Genomic DNA, 19407 nt, shown 5'->3' with positions numbered 1-19407 from the left:
CACTGGATAGAAAGAAGCACAATTCGGTGTGCCAGATTAATAACACAATCCGGTGTTATTCAGCTTATTAAAACGTACATTAAATCTAACAATATACCAGATTTCCTATCTTTCTTTAATAGAAGTTAAAAATTAGGTTGCTTAATTTGTACGTAATAGGCGAGGCAATTTATTTGAAGAAAATTATGTGATTTGAAGGATCTGTATTAACTTTATCCCAATTTTAACTTCTTTAATCTTTCAACTATTTACTTAATTTTTCACAACTCGATTTAAACTTGTAAATTACTCATTTAATATCTTCTTTACTATTATTCTTTTATAATCACTTATTGTATTTCATATAAAGAAAATGTGCTTTTTCCAATTCACCATAAACTTCCGATTGCGTTAAAGCTATATAATCATTAGATCAGACCATAGACATTTTTTAATGTAGTTATATTTCTGTTGAAATAGAGGCATGAACAGAAGACCTATATAGCTTAAAAAATCATTTCAATTTTAACTCAAAATTCATTCATTTTGAAATAATTTAATTTGAAATTGTTTTATATTCTTAAGAATTTTGATTATTTCCAGCGTGTTATTTTATTTTATTTTTCATTTGAAGATTGTAAACAATACATCTTAAAGATTTTTAAGGATATGCAAAATTGATTAACTCTTTTTCACATTTGCTCTAATATGTGAATTCTTGGTAAAATAAATCATTTTCAAATTATTGTGTCTCAAAAAGTAATGATCTGATGGCTATTACATATGCTCAACTCATACAAAATGGGATCAGGAATGTTTAGGTAAATTTTCGGTTTTGATATTTATATAGGATGTTTTGTACTTCTTTTTTCCTTTTTTTAAATATATCCTAACAATAGCCTATAACCTAAATTTTGCTATCATTTTGAATATATATGGTTTAATTAATGCCATGTATTTATTTAATATACATGATATCTAATATACAGGATGACCATAAAATATCTTCCCCTCTTCGGAGGGATCTGCAGCTAACACTAATCAACAAAATGAAACCAAATTTCACATACTAACTATATAAGGCACAAAAAAAAATATCTGATGGAAAAAAAACAGTGCAAAAAGTCACCGGTAGGAGAGATTTTGTCGCTACTGTCACATATCTATTTAGAAATTCGCACAGTCAAAGTAGATTATGCTAAAATCCTCTGCATGAGTGACAGCAGCGTCATTCAATCTCTTCAGAAAGAGGAAAGCTAACATCTAGTCTGCAGTTCTTTGATAAAATGTTGATTTATGCTTAAATATTGTCCAACATTATCTGAGCGTGCTTCATTCGAAAAATTATTTTACGAGGAAAAATGTAGTAATGTAGAAATTTTAAGGAATTTAGAAAGGTTTATAAAATAGGTTAAAATCCAAAATCTGTTATGGCACTGAGAGCTATGATTAAAAAATTCGAGAAAACTCTGTAGGAAACTATCAGAGAAGACAGAAGAGGATAAGTTGTATTAAACGATATAATAACAGAATGTTCCTCAAACATCTATTATGAGTAGCAATAGAGCAATAGAGAGTATCATACATCGGATGTAATATCTTGAACACATGAAAGATTAGCACACTGAAAAAGTTGCACGTGGTCCAAGAAAACATGAAGTTGTTTAATAAAAGACTATTTACTGTGAATTTCATATTATACGTCATTCATTTCTGTCTGTGCACGTTTTATTATTTGAATACTAGTAAAATTTTGCACAATGAATTTTCAGCGAATAGTAAATATTGGCACATTTTCTGTCCAAATAACACTAAAATCTCACCTATCAATAACTTTTAGTACTTTGTTTCGGAATTCACCTTATCATTCCATTTAATAAAAGACTATTTACTGTAAATTTAATATTAAATGCCATTTATTTCTGTCTGTGCACTTTTTATTATTTGAATACAAATACTGATTGCGTAATTATTTTCGTCGAGTAGTAAATATTGACCTATTTTCAGTCCCGAGAATACCAAAATTTCACCTTATCAATAACTTTTGGTACTTTATTTCGGAATTCATCCCAACGTGTCTTCCACAGTCTGTACAGTAAATTTGATTCAATTTCAATTATAAATTTCAACTACAGACGTTGCCAATAGAAAATGTTATTTTATGATTACCTTGTATACTCTATAGAATTCTATAAGAAAGCCATTCTGTAAGAAAATTCTATAGCCATTCTATAAGAAATCTTGTGAAAAATTATATGGTTTCTAAAACTGATTCACATTATCGATGCTAAAAAAACAGTCTGTTACTTTACGATGTCAATTTTAAAACACATAACGAATTTTATAAGCGATTAACACCCAGTTAGTTAAGGGTAATTCTATAGCCAGATATTTTTTCAAATCAAATATAAGAAAGTTATAGAATTGCTTGTTTAATTAATATAAACATATTACATAAAACAAAATCTCAGAAAATATGTATGAAAACCTTTCAAAACGAATATAAACCTTCAACTAATGATAAAAACATCACCATTGCAAACTTTTCCTAGCATCATAAAATCACTAGATTTTGAAATATTTTATGATCACCATTCAGATTAACTAATCAATAATTCAATCAGTTATGCATTAATAAATAAACGAATGGTCTATATCTTTAAATAATTCTGAATGAAGTGATATAATTTTTTCTACTGTTTTTTCAGTTGCAAATACGATGTCCTGACAGTGATAGATGACGGCCAGAGACTGAACCGTTGCGGTGACTGGGAGAATAAGATAAAACTTCTCCGTCATGTTTCTTTCAAACACACTTTACATTTCATATTTTCAACGGATTTCTCCCATTCTTACAAGGGCTTTAGAATCGAACTATCTCTTCTAGAAGGTATGGATTACCCACTTTTCATTCTCAGAATTTTCTAGAGCTGAATATAAAATAACTTTCTAAATTTCTATGTTAGATTCTTGGAAGGGTTTCTTTTCTGGAGGTCTAAAAATTCATTTTTAACTTTCTTAGTTATACTTTCAGTATTGTTGTAACTATTATTTGAAATGAAACACAATGAAAAAATGATATCGATTTACGTTTTTCTCAAATAAATCTGGTTCTTGAAGTGGATTTCAGTAGCGTTTTAAAAGTGGAGTGATAAAATTCCATTTGAGAACTTGCCAATTGAATCAATTTTATATTCTCTCTTTATCATGGCGAAAAAAAATGTATTCATGAGACGGATAAATCAAATGATTCATGCTTCATAGAACCGAAACCATTTGTTCGGTTCTATGAAGCATGAATCATTTGAGCATTACGAATTTAAAATATTCGATTATATATAAAAATACTATACAATAAAAATAAATAATAAGTAAAATAATCATGAAAAATAACAATACTAAGTAATAAATAAAATAATAATAACAATAATATGATTAAATAATAAATAAAATCAAAATAAATAATAATAATAATAGATAAAAGAATGATTTATGCTTCATAGAACAGAAACCATTAGTTCTATGAGCACTGCGAATTTAAAATATTCGAAATATATATAAAAATACTATATAATAAAAATAAATAATGAATAAAATAATTAAAAAATAATATTGAATATGAAATAAAATAATATTAAATAATAAATAAAATAATCATAAAATATATTATATAATGCGGATATAAATATAGAATAGGATATTTCATACAGAAGAAAGAAAATTACTATGAACATTATTTAATATAATATTCTTAATAATTTAAAAATTAGATGATCATGAGTCATTATTTCGTGGGTAAAAGGATTTTGTACACATTAAAATTATGTACTGTTTAGAATCTGTTAGTTTAAATTCTACAGAAAAAATAACAAAGTTCTGATCGCTGAATACCCAAATACTCTTCGAGACTTTCATATAAGTTTTTCAAAATAAGGTTTGAATTAAATCGGCTTTTTGTAATTTTTGTAAGACCTCTTATTGATAAAGCAAGTAAGAAATATTAATGTGAAAAATGAACAATATCCGTCAATGATCTTAATATTTATCTTAGCTTCATTAGTAGCAAATCAGAACAAAATAAAGATGTTTCTCAATGAATGTGGCAGAAACACAGTGCTCATATCAATTAAAATTTAAATTAAAGAATGAAAGCATTCATGTCTTTCATGTATCTTCCCGAAAGATTATTTTAAAAAATATAGAGGACCTCATTGGCCAAGTGATAAGGTATAGGTTTCGGAATCTTAGAGTTCCAGAATCAAGATCCAAGTCCATTCAGAGATTCAACTCGCTTGGGGTCCAGCTCGCGTCAAATTTGATGTCGAAGAACAATAGACCTCTCTTTAGTGTGGTGCGTGAACTTGGAGAAGGAGTAACAGCTCAGGTGTCGTCGTTGTCATTTTGATTGAAGCTCACAATTTCAAAATCCGTCCCAACTAAGCCCTTTTATTGCTTCAAAATTGAACCTTAATATAACTGATCTAAACTATATAAAAATATTAACGAAATATACAGCAAGTTCCAGGTAGACAAGAGAGGTTGTTCAGCATCAGAAGTTATCTCATTATGGCCATGATAATAAGCAACAACGACTTCATGCTGATGTATAAATATGGTGGTCAAATAAAGAAATTATTGAATGTTATTTTTTATTTTATACGTTAAATATTTAAAATTCAGTTAATAAACATTATAAAATATTCGAGTCTCTAATTGAACGCATTGTAACGTATAACATATTAAGATTTATTTTATCACATTTTATGTTTATATTGTTTTTAAAATTCACTCCTAAAGCGACTAAGTGAAAAAGTCAACTTTTTGCGAAGGTATGATTTTTTTTTTTTAATTTAATATTTTTAATGTTTGAACAAGTTTCTTTATAAAAACGCTTAAATTTCGTTTTAAACCCATTTTCTTGAGAATTAAATAAAAATATTAGCTAAATATAAAGGCAAGCTCAAGGAGGACAAGAAAGGTTAGTCAGTGTCAAAAGTCATCTCATTATGGCCATGATAATAAGCAACAATACCGCAAAATCTGTATGTTTGCTTTTATATACGTGTTAATGCTCTCGGTTTTAGATTGCAACATTATTCATCTTAAGACTCTATTTTCTCAAATTCTCAAATTCTAAATTTTGATAACATTTCCTTGCAAAAAACCTCATAAATTAAAATATAATACATATTTTTTGTTCAAATTTGATTTAATAATTTCTCAAAATGTTCTACAGTTCCTGAGATGGGAAATAAGTAATATTTTCATTTAGAAATACTTTATAGTTGCTTTAGAACTTCACAATGGGGAGAAATTTTAAATATCGTGTTATTTATCAGTCGATCCCCAATATTTAAATACTGGATAGAAATACGGATTCTTTTTTAGTTCAGGATCTAGATAACGTATTTCTCAACCTATCTGCAACCTTTTTAGCAAATCATTTGATAGACCTCTAAACTAGAAGATTTTGGCTTTTTATCTCTTTTCAACCAAAAAAGCTCTTTTATTCCAATAAAAAAAAACGTTTGAAATTAACCGGAATATTTTGTTTTCATAGAATATTCATTCCATCTTTTTATGCTAGTATTCAAAAATATGACTATTTTCAAAAACTTCATCCCGAACATAGTCACTTAAGAAAACTGCCTGTGTAACTAGAAGCCAATCAAAAATTGGGATTTGGCAGTCCGGTAAAAAGCAGACCAAAAGTGAGGTGATATTTTTAATTCTTCCTTTAATTGCTTTTTTTTATTAATGATCCAACTTAATATTTATAAAACAGTATCTGAAATCACATTTTGGATGAGATAAAATAAGTTTCCCTGCGGTTAGCTTGGCTAATTTATGACAGCCCTTCATTTTGAAACAGTGCAACCGCTATTTGTGGATTAGCCTCATAATTTTGAGTCGTAATCAGATGACGAGTATCAGATGAACTAGTACCGACTCTCTGCGCTTCCATGCCACACCAGGTAGAGGCATTTGGCCTCGCGCATCAGACCTACTGACATGAACGTTCTTTAATGGCATCAGGTTCTGAGCCTAGGACCTGGCTGTTCCGAAGCAGAGAACGTTACCTGAAGGCTACAGCGATCATCGATTATCCGTGAAAATTAAATATTCTTGTAGTTATCATTTTCTAAACAACAATAAAAACAGTTATATAGTTGCCAATATTTTGTTAACATGTTCACAAGCTTGCTTGTATTATAATCATGTGCCTTTGAATACTGTAAATCAATTTCTTCTTTAGAAAAATCGAAGCAGAGTATATCATGCGACAATGACATGTTTCAACTGAAAGGAAAAAACTGCTATCTCATCGTTAATTATCCTGAGACCAGTTGGACGACAGCACGCCAGATCTGCTCTGAAGCAAAAGCTAAATTGGCCATAGTAGAGAATATTGATCAAGTGACTGTTTTGGATGAACTGGTTCGAACAACATACGGATACATGTCTGGAGTAATATACTGGGTTGGAGCGTTTGCGAATGCTGGTGAAACAAACTGGAATTGGCTTGATGGCTCCAGGGTAAATCTTAAAAGTGAGTATCAAAAAAAATGCATCCTTTGAAAAATAATTTCTTTAGTTTTAAGGAATTCACAAAGCTATTTGATGTCAAAAAAAAAATCGAAACTCAGTCCTTTCTATTAGAACGAATAAAAAATGACATTATCAATATCTGTCAAGTTGGAGATTCGTTAAAAAATTAAGATTGTTTCACAAAGATATCAGACTCGTTAATGATATTGTCGGAACAATAACTCTAAATGCTTGTCCCACTCTGATAGTCAAAAGACATTTCAACATGAGCAAGATGCTATTTTTTAAAAACTGAATGGCATGATTACTAACATTGATGCAGATAATGCATTTTTCTAACTTGTTTTCGTCTGTTGGCTCTAATAATTTTTTTTCTAATCAAAAAAAGCGATATTTGAGACTAAACGGTTAACAGAGCACGTAAACCTTCCAACGATGACCGTTGGTTGCATAAACGACATGATTTAATTGATGTGGCACCAGATCCTTCAAACTTGCACATTTTTCAATCTCTCTATGAATATTTATAAACCGCAATCATTCAAACCGGGTTGTAATCAATCAAAGCTAAAAGTGTACTGATACTAAGCAAAAAGTATATATTTGACACTACACTGAGCAAAAAATATGTACTTGATACTACACTGAGCAAAAAAAAATACATGATAATACACAAAGCAAAAAGTACATACTTGATACTATACTGAACAAAAAGTATATATTTGATACGACACTGAGAAAAAAGTATATACTTGATACTAACTGAGAAAAAAAGTATATATTTGATACTATACTGAGCAAAAAATATGTACTTGACACAATACGATTATTTAATGTAAAATACGATTATTTAATGTAAAATACGATTATTTAATGTAAAATACGATTATTTAATGTAAAATACGATTATTTAATGTTTAAATAGAGCAGGCACTCTTTGTCCCCTAGTGTATATTTAGCCTAAGTACAAATATTTATTCAGAAATATGTCCATTTTCTTTAAATAACCGGGTTTTTTTTTGTTAAGAACTGCTTTTTAATTTCAATTACAGTTTTCAGTATGCATAAATAACGTTATGCATACAGTTTTCATATGCGTTTTATCTTCTTAAGTCAACAGCATTTTTAAATATTACCAATTCTATCAAAATAAAAAAAATAAAAACCTCAGAGAGCTTTCAAGATTTTTTTAAAGAAAGAAATTGATCTCGAGTTCTTTAAATCACAAGTTCCATGCATGCACCGGCGATATCCATTGGATGGGTTTTGATGGCAATCGATACTTAACGCGGCTCTCAGATAACGAAGTAGATACAGGAGCGTATTGTGGTCCCCAAGGCACACTTCGGATGGGAATAAATGCCATTGTTTGACAATCCCTCTTTTTGAGGAGAAATGGCTTTCGGCTTCGTAAACATTTTCCCTCTTGCTTAAATCGATATTTATTTTTCTTTTATTAATATTTTTGCTCAGCGGAACTTTTTAAGTTTCTAAAGACTTAAACGCATTTTTTTTTGTTACGAACTGTATATGCCTTTATACCTGTATTGTATTACAATCTTTTTATTAATAATTATCATTAAGTAAAAATAATAACTTATAAAACGTTACAGAACTGTGCTTGGAATATTCAATGAATACAATTCAAGTACTCCTGTGAAAATCTTTGTAGAAAAGATTAAAACACCAAAGTTAGTTGAATTTGCTATTTCTTACCTTAAAGAACTAGCATCAAAAGCATGAATAAAATTGATATCAAGTTGTTAATGGCAATTTTGGTGCATTTTGCAATTTTGTGCTATTTATAATTTGCAATTAAATATCTGGGAGACCAAACTTTACTAGGCAGGTGTTTTCTTTTTTAATTGGTTTTTTGTAAAATCCTAAATAAAATCCTACCCTATGGCTCGTTTAAAGTTATAGGCGAAATCTAAGTGAATAGCAAACTCTGAATTGAACATGAGGAAAATGCGTGGGAGTTCGAAGCTCTAACCATTACTCCATCTCTAATACGCTTATGTCGCTCATGTATAGCCACGTGTCAATATTTAGTTATAAAAAAATATTTGTGCGTGTAAAATCGCCTTTTTCCAGGAAAGACACCTATATAGATAAACTCAAAAAGCAAAACCTAATCTAAATATTAAATTTGATCCAAATCAGTGAAGCCGTTTTTTCCGAGATACACAAAATAAATAAATTTATATAAATACAGGAATTGCTCATTTAAAGTTATAGGATAAATAGCATAAATGTGACAAAATTGTGGTAAATATTAAAAGCATCAAAAAACGAAATTATTGGGAAATCATTTAACTATTCGATTGCCCCATAAAAATATTACACAAACTACTTAAATGACTAGCAGGGCAAATAAGGAAATTTGGTTAATTTTAACAATTTAACATGAAAAAAATTATTTGAATTTTTTGGCAGTTAATGTTTTACCATTTGTAGACTTCAAATGTAATTAGACGACGAATTACTTATGGTAGACCTTTCTTACTTGCCAGTTACTACTATTAATCTTTGGAACTTTTCCTATTATTCATATCCCTTTGGTCTGAAACAATATCTACGAAATTTGTCGTTTTCATGACAACTTGTATTTTTTCATCAGCGCTTTTAATAGATAAACTTTAATTCTAATAATCTAAAGTAATCAAATGGCATAGCAAATTTAAAGAGAAGAAATCTGTATTTTTTATTTGGATACGTTCTTTTACACAAGATTAACATTACAATAGTTCAATAGGAATCTTTGAAATTATTTAGAATAATTAATCAAACATTTTATTTTTTTCATACTTTAGTGTTACGTAATATGAAATACATACTTTCCAGTTATGAAATATGAGATATATACCCTTCGCACCTAATTCAATTTTGTCACACTTGAAGAGAATAGGGGAAGTGCAGGCTACTAAAAACCACAGTAAAGGGATGAAATTCTAATCTAAATCTCTGGCATCCCATTTTCACATTCCAGCGATCGTGGAATATTTTTGGCTGCAACCAGGAATATTTTCTGAACACTAGCGATGTGCTATATTATTCGTAATATCATTTATATTTATATTCATCCTTCGCATTAGGCCTGTATATATATTATAGTGTGTAATATGTGATAATATATAAAGCATATATAATAGCAGTCTGGAATGTGTTGACAGACGTGCCTAAACCACGATGAATGTGTTATGCCATATGATATATGATTGTAAAGTGACTTCGAGAAGATATTTCGAGCCATTTTAAAACATTAATGTGTTTCAATAGATTTAAACTGGAAGCTCGCCGTGCGTTTTCGCAGTATATATCTACCAGTTTTTGATGAAATCGATATTTAAATATTGTACTTCCCTGAATAGATAAACTTTGCAGTAGACTGTTATGGTCTCAAAGTCACATTTAGAACGACAAAAAAAGCTTTTATTTTTCAGTTTTCACATTTGACTCAGAATATATTCTTCTCATACGACAAAAAATCAATTTATCTAACTTTGTAACGTACTATATAGATAAATTTTATATAACAGTGCAATAGATATTAATGACGGGCACAATTCATATAAGAATGCGTAATGCGATATGATAAATGATTGAAAATTGGTTTCGAGAAGGTATTTCGTACTATTTTAAAACATTAAATGAGTCTCAGTATATATAAAATATATCACAGCGCACTCCAGCAATATATGCCTAACAGTTTTTAATGAAATCGATATTTGAATACAGCGCTTCACTGATTCAATAGACTCTACAGCAGATTGTTATAGTTTCAAGATAACAATTAGAATTGCTATAAAAAAACCCAATTGGGTTTTCATTTCCCCTTTTAAAAACATAAAATATTTTATTTGGTGCACATTGGCTTCTTATGTTGAGATAAGTCATTTTTTTTTTCTAAACGGAATTGTGTAATAATAAAATATTTGATTTGAAACACGTTTATTTCTTACGTTGAGATAACTCATTTTTATAAGCGTAATGTGTAATAATAAATCCGTTGATTTGGAAAACATTTTTTTATTTTGAGGCAAGTCATTTTTTATAAATTTCGTAACGTATAATAATACATTTAGCATAATAGCCTAATGGATAGTGAAGACAGACGCGTCTAAGCCACGATGAATATATTATGCGATATATGATTGAAAAACTTTTTCGAAAAGATATTTCAGGCTATTTTAAAACATTAAATGAGTCTTAGAATATTTAAACTCAGCGCTCAGCATGTGCTTCGGTAGTATACATCTAACGATTTTTGATGAAATCGATATTTGAATACGATGCTTTGATGACAGAATAAACTATGCAGCAGACTGTTACGATGTCAAGGTCAAATTTAGAACGGTAAAAAGAAAGACAATTTAATTTCCAATTCTCTTTTTATAAATATATTGCTTTCGATTCGGATACCTTTTTATCATGTTACAATAAATCACTTTTTATAAACTTCTTAAGCAAAATAGGATTTTACATGTTGTTATAATATCGCTATTTTTTGCACATTTCTCTAAATGTTTTAAGAGATAAATGGATTAAAGAGGGTTTTAGAGCAGGGCGTTTTTTTTCTTCAGAGAGTTTTGAGAAACGCGAAAACAAAAGAAAAATGAAAGTTTGTTTTTGAAGTCGGAAATTATTCGGCATTCCAACATTTTTTTCCGTCAAAGAAAATCTTGTTACATGGAAAGGAAAGTATTGATCCAGTGCAAAGAAAAGTACTTCTCCACATTTATGATCCATAAAAATGCTACATCGAGTTAGTATGGGACTAGTTTCTTTCGATGTTATACGAGAAAAAAAGCACATTTCTAGGAAAGAATTTCTACGACTTACGATTTGTATAAAAAAGAAGACATTCGAATATATATGCATGTGGTATTATCTCAAACGAGGCTATCAAAGTTTGTTTTGATTCTGCATATTCAAGAAAGCCTTTTTTATAATTTTGATGAAATAAATTGAAAGAATATCAATAAATCTTTTACAAAATACTAAAATAAACTTTAAAAATGTGGCCAATTCCACAGAAAACTTTTGTAATTTAGGTGGTAATTAGAAAAATTTTCATTTTGTATTTTAAGTTGTGAGTTTCTTCAATATATAGAGTAAAACTGGAATAATAAAGCGATAAATAAAAAAAATATTTTCAATATTTAGGAATCACATTGAGGGAGCCTCATTTCATCTTTTATGAAATATTTTTCTTTTTTATTTAAAACACCAGGGTTTGTTTTTACATGAAGATTATTACAAACAGTAGATCTTTAAATCTTATTGCTACGATATAACGTAAATGTACAACATGACCATAAAATAACACTCATTGTTTAGAGGCATTTTTAGTTTAAACCAATTAATGGAAATAAATTTAATTTCGTAGAGATTGTCTAAGGAATGAGGAGATGAATCCATAACCCCATCCCCACTCTTTAGCAAAAATATATAAATGAATAAATAATAAAGAATGTTGAAAAAATAGTAACAAAAAATCCCCAATAGGCGACGTTCAATATTGTTGGAATTAAAACATTTAAATCAATAATTACAATGTACTCTCAAAAATGGGCTACACAAAATTTCATTATGCTCGCGTGATAAAAAAAAAATGCACACACAGAAATGATTTAGTTTCGTTTAGTTGTATTAAAGAGTCCGTTTTGAAGCAACTCTAAGGCTGCTTTGTTACGAACCTCTTACATGTATCAAGGACGACAAATGAGCTGGCATTCTCCTTTCCAAGTTTCCGAACTATACAAGAGGCAGAACATTCGGACTTAACGAAGCGCGGAAATGACATATAGCCTGAAACTCACAGAAAATTTCCTTTTGTTTATCAACACGAAAGCTGCATTTTCAATGTTCTGATCATCCCATATTGTATCAGCAATATCTTTTATGAAAAATTCTTCTTTCATATCTTTGCGGTACAAAGGAAAGTTTTTAATTATTTTAAGGTACAGTACTGCTTTATAAGTCTTCTGTAGAGTACCTGCATTAAATTAACCATGCGTTATCATGTAAAATTGATCACAGCACTCGTAGAGATAAATCTCGAAGGATAAAGATTTTATCTCGGAAACTATGAGAATACCAAAAGGATATAAATAACAAAAGTACTGAGACCCAACGACCTAATATAAACATTCTACATGCACCAATAATTTAATTAGAAAGCTTGGAATTGTTGCCTATGGTAAGCGCTTAGAGCACACTTAAGTGTAATTACTGACATAAAATTGTTGTCAACAGTACTGATATAAAATTGCTCAAGCACTGGTCGCCTGACATGAAATAATTCAAGAATATTTCTTTTTTACTTTTCGCCATAATAATATCATGAACAATCTCTTACAATTCTGAGCACAAATTTCCTTATTATATGTTAGTTTTGTCAAGAACTTTTATTTAATTCGCCTTGCTTCATATTAGTAAAAATAGATTCTACAAACGATTTTTCACTCATTCCTGGAGCTCTTGTGTCTGAAATTTTGTGTGTTTTCGTGTTTTCAGCATAATTTCATTATTTTAATATTTTCAGAACTTAATTATCTATTCATCTATTAATGAAATGAAATTTAATTTTAGTGTAATGCGAATTGTGCCACTTGGCTATAAATTTGAGAAAAACTATTATTTCAAGATACCGTGATATTTTTAATAAATAATTAATAAATTAAAGGCCAAACAAATCTGAAAATGATTATCATAAAAAAATATAATATTTAATTACGATTATAAAAGTGTATATTTAATTTTTTTTATTTATTAATTTGAATCCATTTTAGATCCTTTCACTTTCCGTATTATAGTTCATAAAAGAATGAGTGGTAATGTAGGATAATTATTTCAGGAATTATAATGAATTTATTGAAAAGGGGGAATTTCATACAAACTAGTGACGCTTTACATGGTAGTAATGTAACCCTAGAATGCATGTATTTTATTTTATTTTTACCAAAAATATGCGTGTTGTGATCAAGTAAATGTAATTTAGGAAAATTATGTGTTTAATTAACTGAATTAATTAATTTTAATTAAGTTAATCAATTTTAATTAAGTTAATTAATTTTAATTAAATTAATTAATTTTAATTAAATTAATTAATTTTAATTAAGTTAATTAATTTTAATTAAGTTAATTAATTTTAATTAATGAATTAATTAGTTTTATTTTAGTTACTTTAATTAATTTTACTTTAATTAACTTTATTTATTTTAATTAATTTATTTACTTTAATTAATTAATTTTTTAATTTAATTTTTTTATTAAAAAATAAAATATGCGAAATGACTAAAATATGAATTAAGCAATATCCCAATGACACAAATCATATTATAGCTATTTTGCAATAAAAATAAAAGTCCCTTTTTATCAATATATATTTTACAATGCAAGAAAAAAATATTTTGATTGTATTTTAATGGTAGAATTATTCATACAATAGTCATCTTGGTGTTTTTCCAAGTTTCCACTTTAATTCTGTTGCTATATATTTATCCTTTCTACAAATTTTGTCAAAACGCATTTGAAAGAGGGTCATTGTTGCCTTTGGAACAGTCATGTGAAGCTTATAAATGGAAATAAAAACATGTTTCCAAATGGCTTAATGATGTATTGTAGGATTGAAATCTATCCTGTAGGTTTCGACAATAGAGATAATTTATTTATCATATGACAACACATAACGTTTTTAATATTGGCTCGTAGCTCTAGTTCTTTTTCATTTGTACATAATTCCGTTATATACAGGGTGTCTCAAAAACCTTCACCGTGGTTTTTATTCCTTAAATATTGATCGTAGACATATACTGTAAATAACAAAGTTCCATAAAAAAAAAGGTGCAAAATGTTATGAAATCGATTAAAATTTTCAGGGGATTAAGCTTTAAAATATACAAAATTTAAATTTTTGTACGGACCCAGAACAAAAAAAAATTTACAGTAAGTAAAATGTTCCCCATCCTCTAATAAGGTCATCTACAAAATTTCAAAATTGTCAAAGATATATTAAAAAAAGTTGGAGAAGGATCAATCACAAATTAAAATGCGAATGTTTACAGCTTCAGTGCAGACGACGTGACTCAGGAATGCATCATAAGAAATCTGCTTCATATCTTTAGTTTTAAATACAAATTTTAAAATCTATGCTTCCCGAAAAATACTTTAAAATTTTATATCATGAATTACAGAATATAACTTAAAAATAGCACAGTCAGTGAACTTGTAAAAAATCTTATGTAATCTTTCATTAAAGTAATCTTTCCTTACGTAATCTTTCCTTTTTGTAATATTTTCTATAGGTTATTATTTCTACATATTTTTAATACTTTTGAACCAATAAATAGTAAAATTATTATTTATTTATTCAATCATTACTTTCTTTGTTAATTTGTGTACGACCCCTAAAACACGAACATCAGATACGAACTCATATCCAGGCATCGAAAAGTGGTTTGAGTCAGCATTTATGTAGTTTCATATCTTTGAGACTTTTTGTGGTAAAATGTTGAAATTTCGTACATGGCCCATTAGAAGATGCGGCACATTTTACTCAGTGGGAATTTTTTTGTACGGGGTCCGTATAAAAATTTAAATTTTGTATTTTTTAAAGTTTAATTCCCTGAAAACTTTAATTGATTCCATAGCAATTTGAACCTTTTTTTACGCAACTTTGTAATTTACAGTATACGTCTACGATCAATATTTCAGGAATAAAAGCCGCGGTAAAGTTTTTTGAGACAACACTGTATAAATATATGCTTTTTATTTTCTTTTATTTGTAGAATAATCGTTAAGAAAAGGAAATTATCAGAGTAATTTTATCATAACAAATAAAATTTTTTGAAACATCTTAAAAAGTGTTTTTTCTACCTCCCGTTTCCGTCTGTTTTGTTGTTCGCTAAACAACAGGATACGCATCTGTTTCTACTTTCAGGATTAATGGAATATTACTACTGTGCTCAGCATAATACCATTGCTATCACAGCATAGATTTTCCTCTTTTTTCCGTCTGCTTCGTTTAGAGGGTGGAAAATTCTTTAGAGAATCCAAAATTTTAGAAATTAAATAATTAAGGATTAATTAATCATTAAAAGAAATAGCTGTATTTTAATGTAACGTATTTTAATCCAAATTAGCTTTATTCATTAAATTGAAGTTTCAAATCTTATTCTTTTCAAAATCATTAGGGATCATGGCCCTAGTTTAAACAGCTTTATTTTAGATTAATTGCTCTAGAAGCACTTTTTTTTTAAAAAAAATACCAAAAGCAGCATTTATATTAAAAATATCACAACACACTTATATATAAATGTGATACGAGAAAATGATTTTTTTAAAAGTTCTTATAACTGCGTAAGAACCCAAACACAGATTTCCAACAATAAAAAAAAAAAAATGTTTTAAAAATGTAAATGTACAAACACGGTTACCCAAATCCAGATAGATAACATGTTTTTGCAGAGATTTTAATGGGTTAATTATTTTTAACAGACACACAAACATCAAAAAAGTAATCGTCAAAACGTTTTCGATCGAAACAAAACCAAGAGAATTTATGTTAAAAACAACAAGGATGTTTTATGCTAAAAGAAATTCTAAATATAATTATTTTGTAAATAAATTTGAAAATAACTTCCTGACATTTATTTAAACTTTTTGAATGATCTTAGTATTACTTAGCTGCTATTGTGCAGATCTTTTCAAATTAAAATAAGAAATAGTAAAAAATGGAAAATAAATTTTGAGCAAATATTTATTGAAAAAAAAGTTAATTAAAAACTTCATTGATATTAAGTCAAAGATTGAAAATTATTACTTTGCACTGTTTATCAAATGAAATATAACATAATCAGTTGTATAAATAATTAATATCCAAATACATTACAAGTAATGAATTAATTATGCTTTATTTTATTTACTAATGATTTTAATACTTCAGTGTAAACACACTTTGAGGTCCGAATATTTTAAAATACATAAGATTTATATTTTTTTCACATTTATTTATTTGAATACTAGAATAATAACATTTCATAAATGACCTATTTTCGGCCCACTTAGGCCAGGGACCCTAGACCGCTGCCTATTCAGAAACTCAACATTGATATAAAGCTATAAAAATAATTGGATAGACTCACACGAATTTTCTTGACGAAACAAAAACATATATATTTTTTATCGCAAACCATAACAAAATTCCTTCATTTGTTAATTAATTATTAATTTGTCAAACTACATTTTTCACAGATAAACATGAATGCATATCAAACTATATATTTTTTTTTACAAAAAATCATCAATCTATATCAAAGTATTTTTTTTTACAAATTTATTTATTTTACTACTAGGCTAATAGCGTTTCTTAAATTATCTATCTACGGCCAACCCAGACTGCGAGGCTAGGCCGCTGCCTATTCAGAAACTTGGCACTGACATAAAGCTATAAGAATAATTGGAGTAAGCTCTCACGACGTTGTTGTTTTTGTGACTTACGGCACTTTACAAGCCCGCTGACATCTCACGACGTTTTTCAAAGAAACAGAAATCTAGGTATTTCTTATCTCAAACCATAATGAAATTCCTTCATTTGTTAATTCATGATTAATTTCTCTTACTATATTTTAACAAATAATCATTAATCTGTATCAAACTATATTTTTTACAAATTTATTTATTTGACTACAAGTATAATAACATTTTTTAAACGATCTATTTGTGACCCACATAGCCAGCGACCCTAGGCAGCTGCCTATTCAGATACCTGCAACTGAGATAATGTAATAAAGATAATATATATTTCTTATCTCAAACCATAACGAAATTCCTCCATTTGTTTATCAATTATTATTTTATCAAACTTTGTAATAAATCTGATTAATCATATCTAATAAAATAAAATCAATTTCGATTCTTAAATCAATTTTATCTTTAATAACCTATCATAAATTGAATTTTCTATTTTATAATACCATTACTAGAAAAAAAATGCCATTTAAATTATTAGTTTAAGTTTTTAAAGCTCGAACAATCTTTCTCTGGCATATCATATGACTCTTTTCACACTATTTCTTACGTAAAAAATAAATAAATAAAAGTCATAAATCTTTGGTGAAAATCCGCCGATATAAAGATTTAGATATCAGCTCAAAACTCCTTCTAACTATTTTGCAATATGTCTGCTTTTTAGAATGATAAAGCTTTTGACATCTACTTGAATTGCACACTCACCGAGTTAAAACGCCCTATCGAATTTCATACAAACAAGTCTGGAGGAAAGCATTGACATTTCTCTTTTTATTGAAGATGAAGAGAGAAAACCATTTCGATGGTAATCCAAGAAAATTTTTTAAGATTGTTTGCCCTTCTATTCTTTTCTTCTTGACCTAGTATACCGTATTTTGAAAATATTTAACGCAACTTTTAAATGCCATTTTATTTCTAATCTCTTATATAAAACAATTGTACTTTTAGGTCTACAAATAATTACTTTCTAAACAGACATTTTAGGCCAGACATTTTATCTTCAGATTAAAATTTAAGAGGATTAAAACGCTAAGGAAAAATTCATCACTGCGGATTCCAATCAGTGGTTTTGATGAAAAATTTTTCTACACAGTACCAGAATGCGACGGCAAGCATTGTAGTACCTAAGCCAGGAAACACAAAATTTCAATACTGGTTATAATTTTTTAAAAAAAGGTTGAGGATCAAACTCTCTAATAAAGGTGTTCCCCCACAAAAAATTGCAGATCTTGGATGAAACCATGAATGCTGTGAATAGTATAGGCGAAAAACAATTATGAAATTTAGATCTTTGACATGAATCTAGCCTATTTTTACTGAATCTATCGTGCGACCTATGTCTATTTTTTGTAGATTCATCCCTGGTATGCTGTTAATGCACAAGTACATGGCAATCTAATATATATTTTGGAAGCCTTTTTTCCGAAAGATTGAAATCAAAATTAGACATAGAACTACAATTGCTGTCATAAAATCTCATACCAAATTTAATTTATTTAAGTCATTGCGTTTATATCGATCGACAGATGGTCAACATTTTGACAGCTTTGGTTCAACATTTTATAAAATCTACATTTTAGATGCTAAACCTGAGTACCAAATTTTAATTGCTCTTTGCGTTTTGTAGTTATCGAGATCCTGTGTACTCAAACAGCCAAGCAGACTTCCACAACATGGATTTCATTAAAAATTTGATAGAAATCAACACATTTAGTTTCAAACCAACATATCAAATTTCATCCATATTGCTCAAAATGTTTTCGAATTATCGTCTTCCTAGATGAACTGACTAAGAAAGAGATAGACAGGTGCCTAAGAGATAGACCTAAACCGTGCTTTTAGGACTCTGAACGGTCTGAAATGTGAAAACTCATCAAATCTCCAGTTCTGATTTTTTGACGATTACATTACTTTATCTTCGCATATTTTGTATACAAGAAAGTATATATATATATATATATATATATATGTGTATGTGTGTGACTTTCAGAAATTAAATGTAGTTCTTATTTCCAGAAAGATATTCTAAGCCTCTTGCAAAAAAATCTGGTGCTTTAAATGCCTGATAATCACACAAAATAATTGAATAATAACTAAAATATTATTTTTAAATGCACAAAACTATTACTGTTATAAATTTGTGTCAGATTTTGTCAAAGAAGTTTATAAATACTAATAATAAAGATTAGTGTGTGTCCGTGCGTGTATTGGCGCTCTACAGGCCATATCGTTTCAAACTACAGTGATCAAATTTTGCACATATATACTTTGAGGGTGGTAAATATATACTATCACGGTACCATTGTGCTGCGACGAAGCAGGTTTGGATTTCATTTGCAATTATTT

General features: G+C 28.4%; 1 protein-coding gene across 1 annotated transcript in view; it reads left to right on the top strand.

Annotated features, from left to right (window-relative positions):
• The window catches only part of LOC129958989 (uncharacterized), a 325187-nt gene that overhangs the window by 249012 nt on the left and 56768 nt on the right, over positions 1-19407 (top strand). The window contains exons 12-13 of the mRNA XM_056071757.1: positions 2688-2869; positions 6236-6529. Of these exons, the coding sequence (XP_055927732.1) occupies positions 2688-2869; positions 6236-6529 (476 nt within the window). The remainder of the gene's footprint in view (positions 1-2687; positions 2870-6235; positions 6530-19407) is intronic.

The sequence above is a fragment of the Argiope bruennichi genome, chromosome X1 (genome assembly GCF_947563725.1).
Source record: "Argiope bruennichi chromosome X1, qqArgBrue1.1, whole genome shotgun sequence".
Classification (NCBI taxonomy): domain Eukaryota; kingdom Metazoa; phylum Arthropoda; class Arachnida; order Araneae; family Araneidae; genus Argiope; species Argiope bruennichi.
This window is presented reverse-complemented; position numbering and strand designations above follow the sequence as displayed.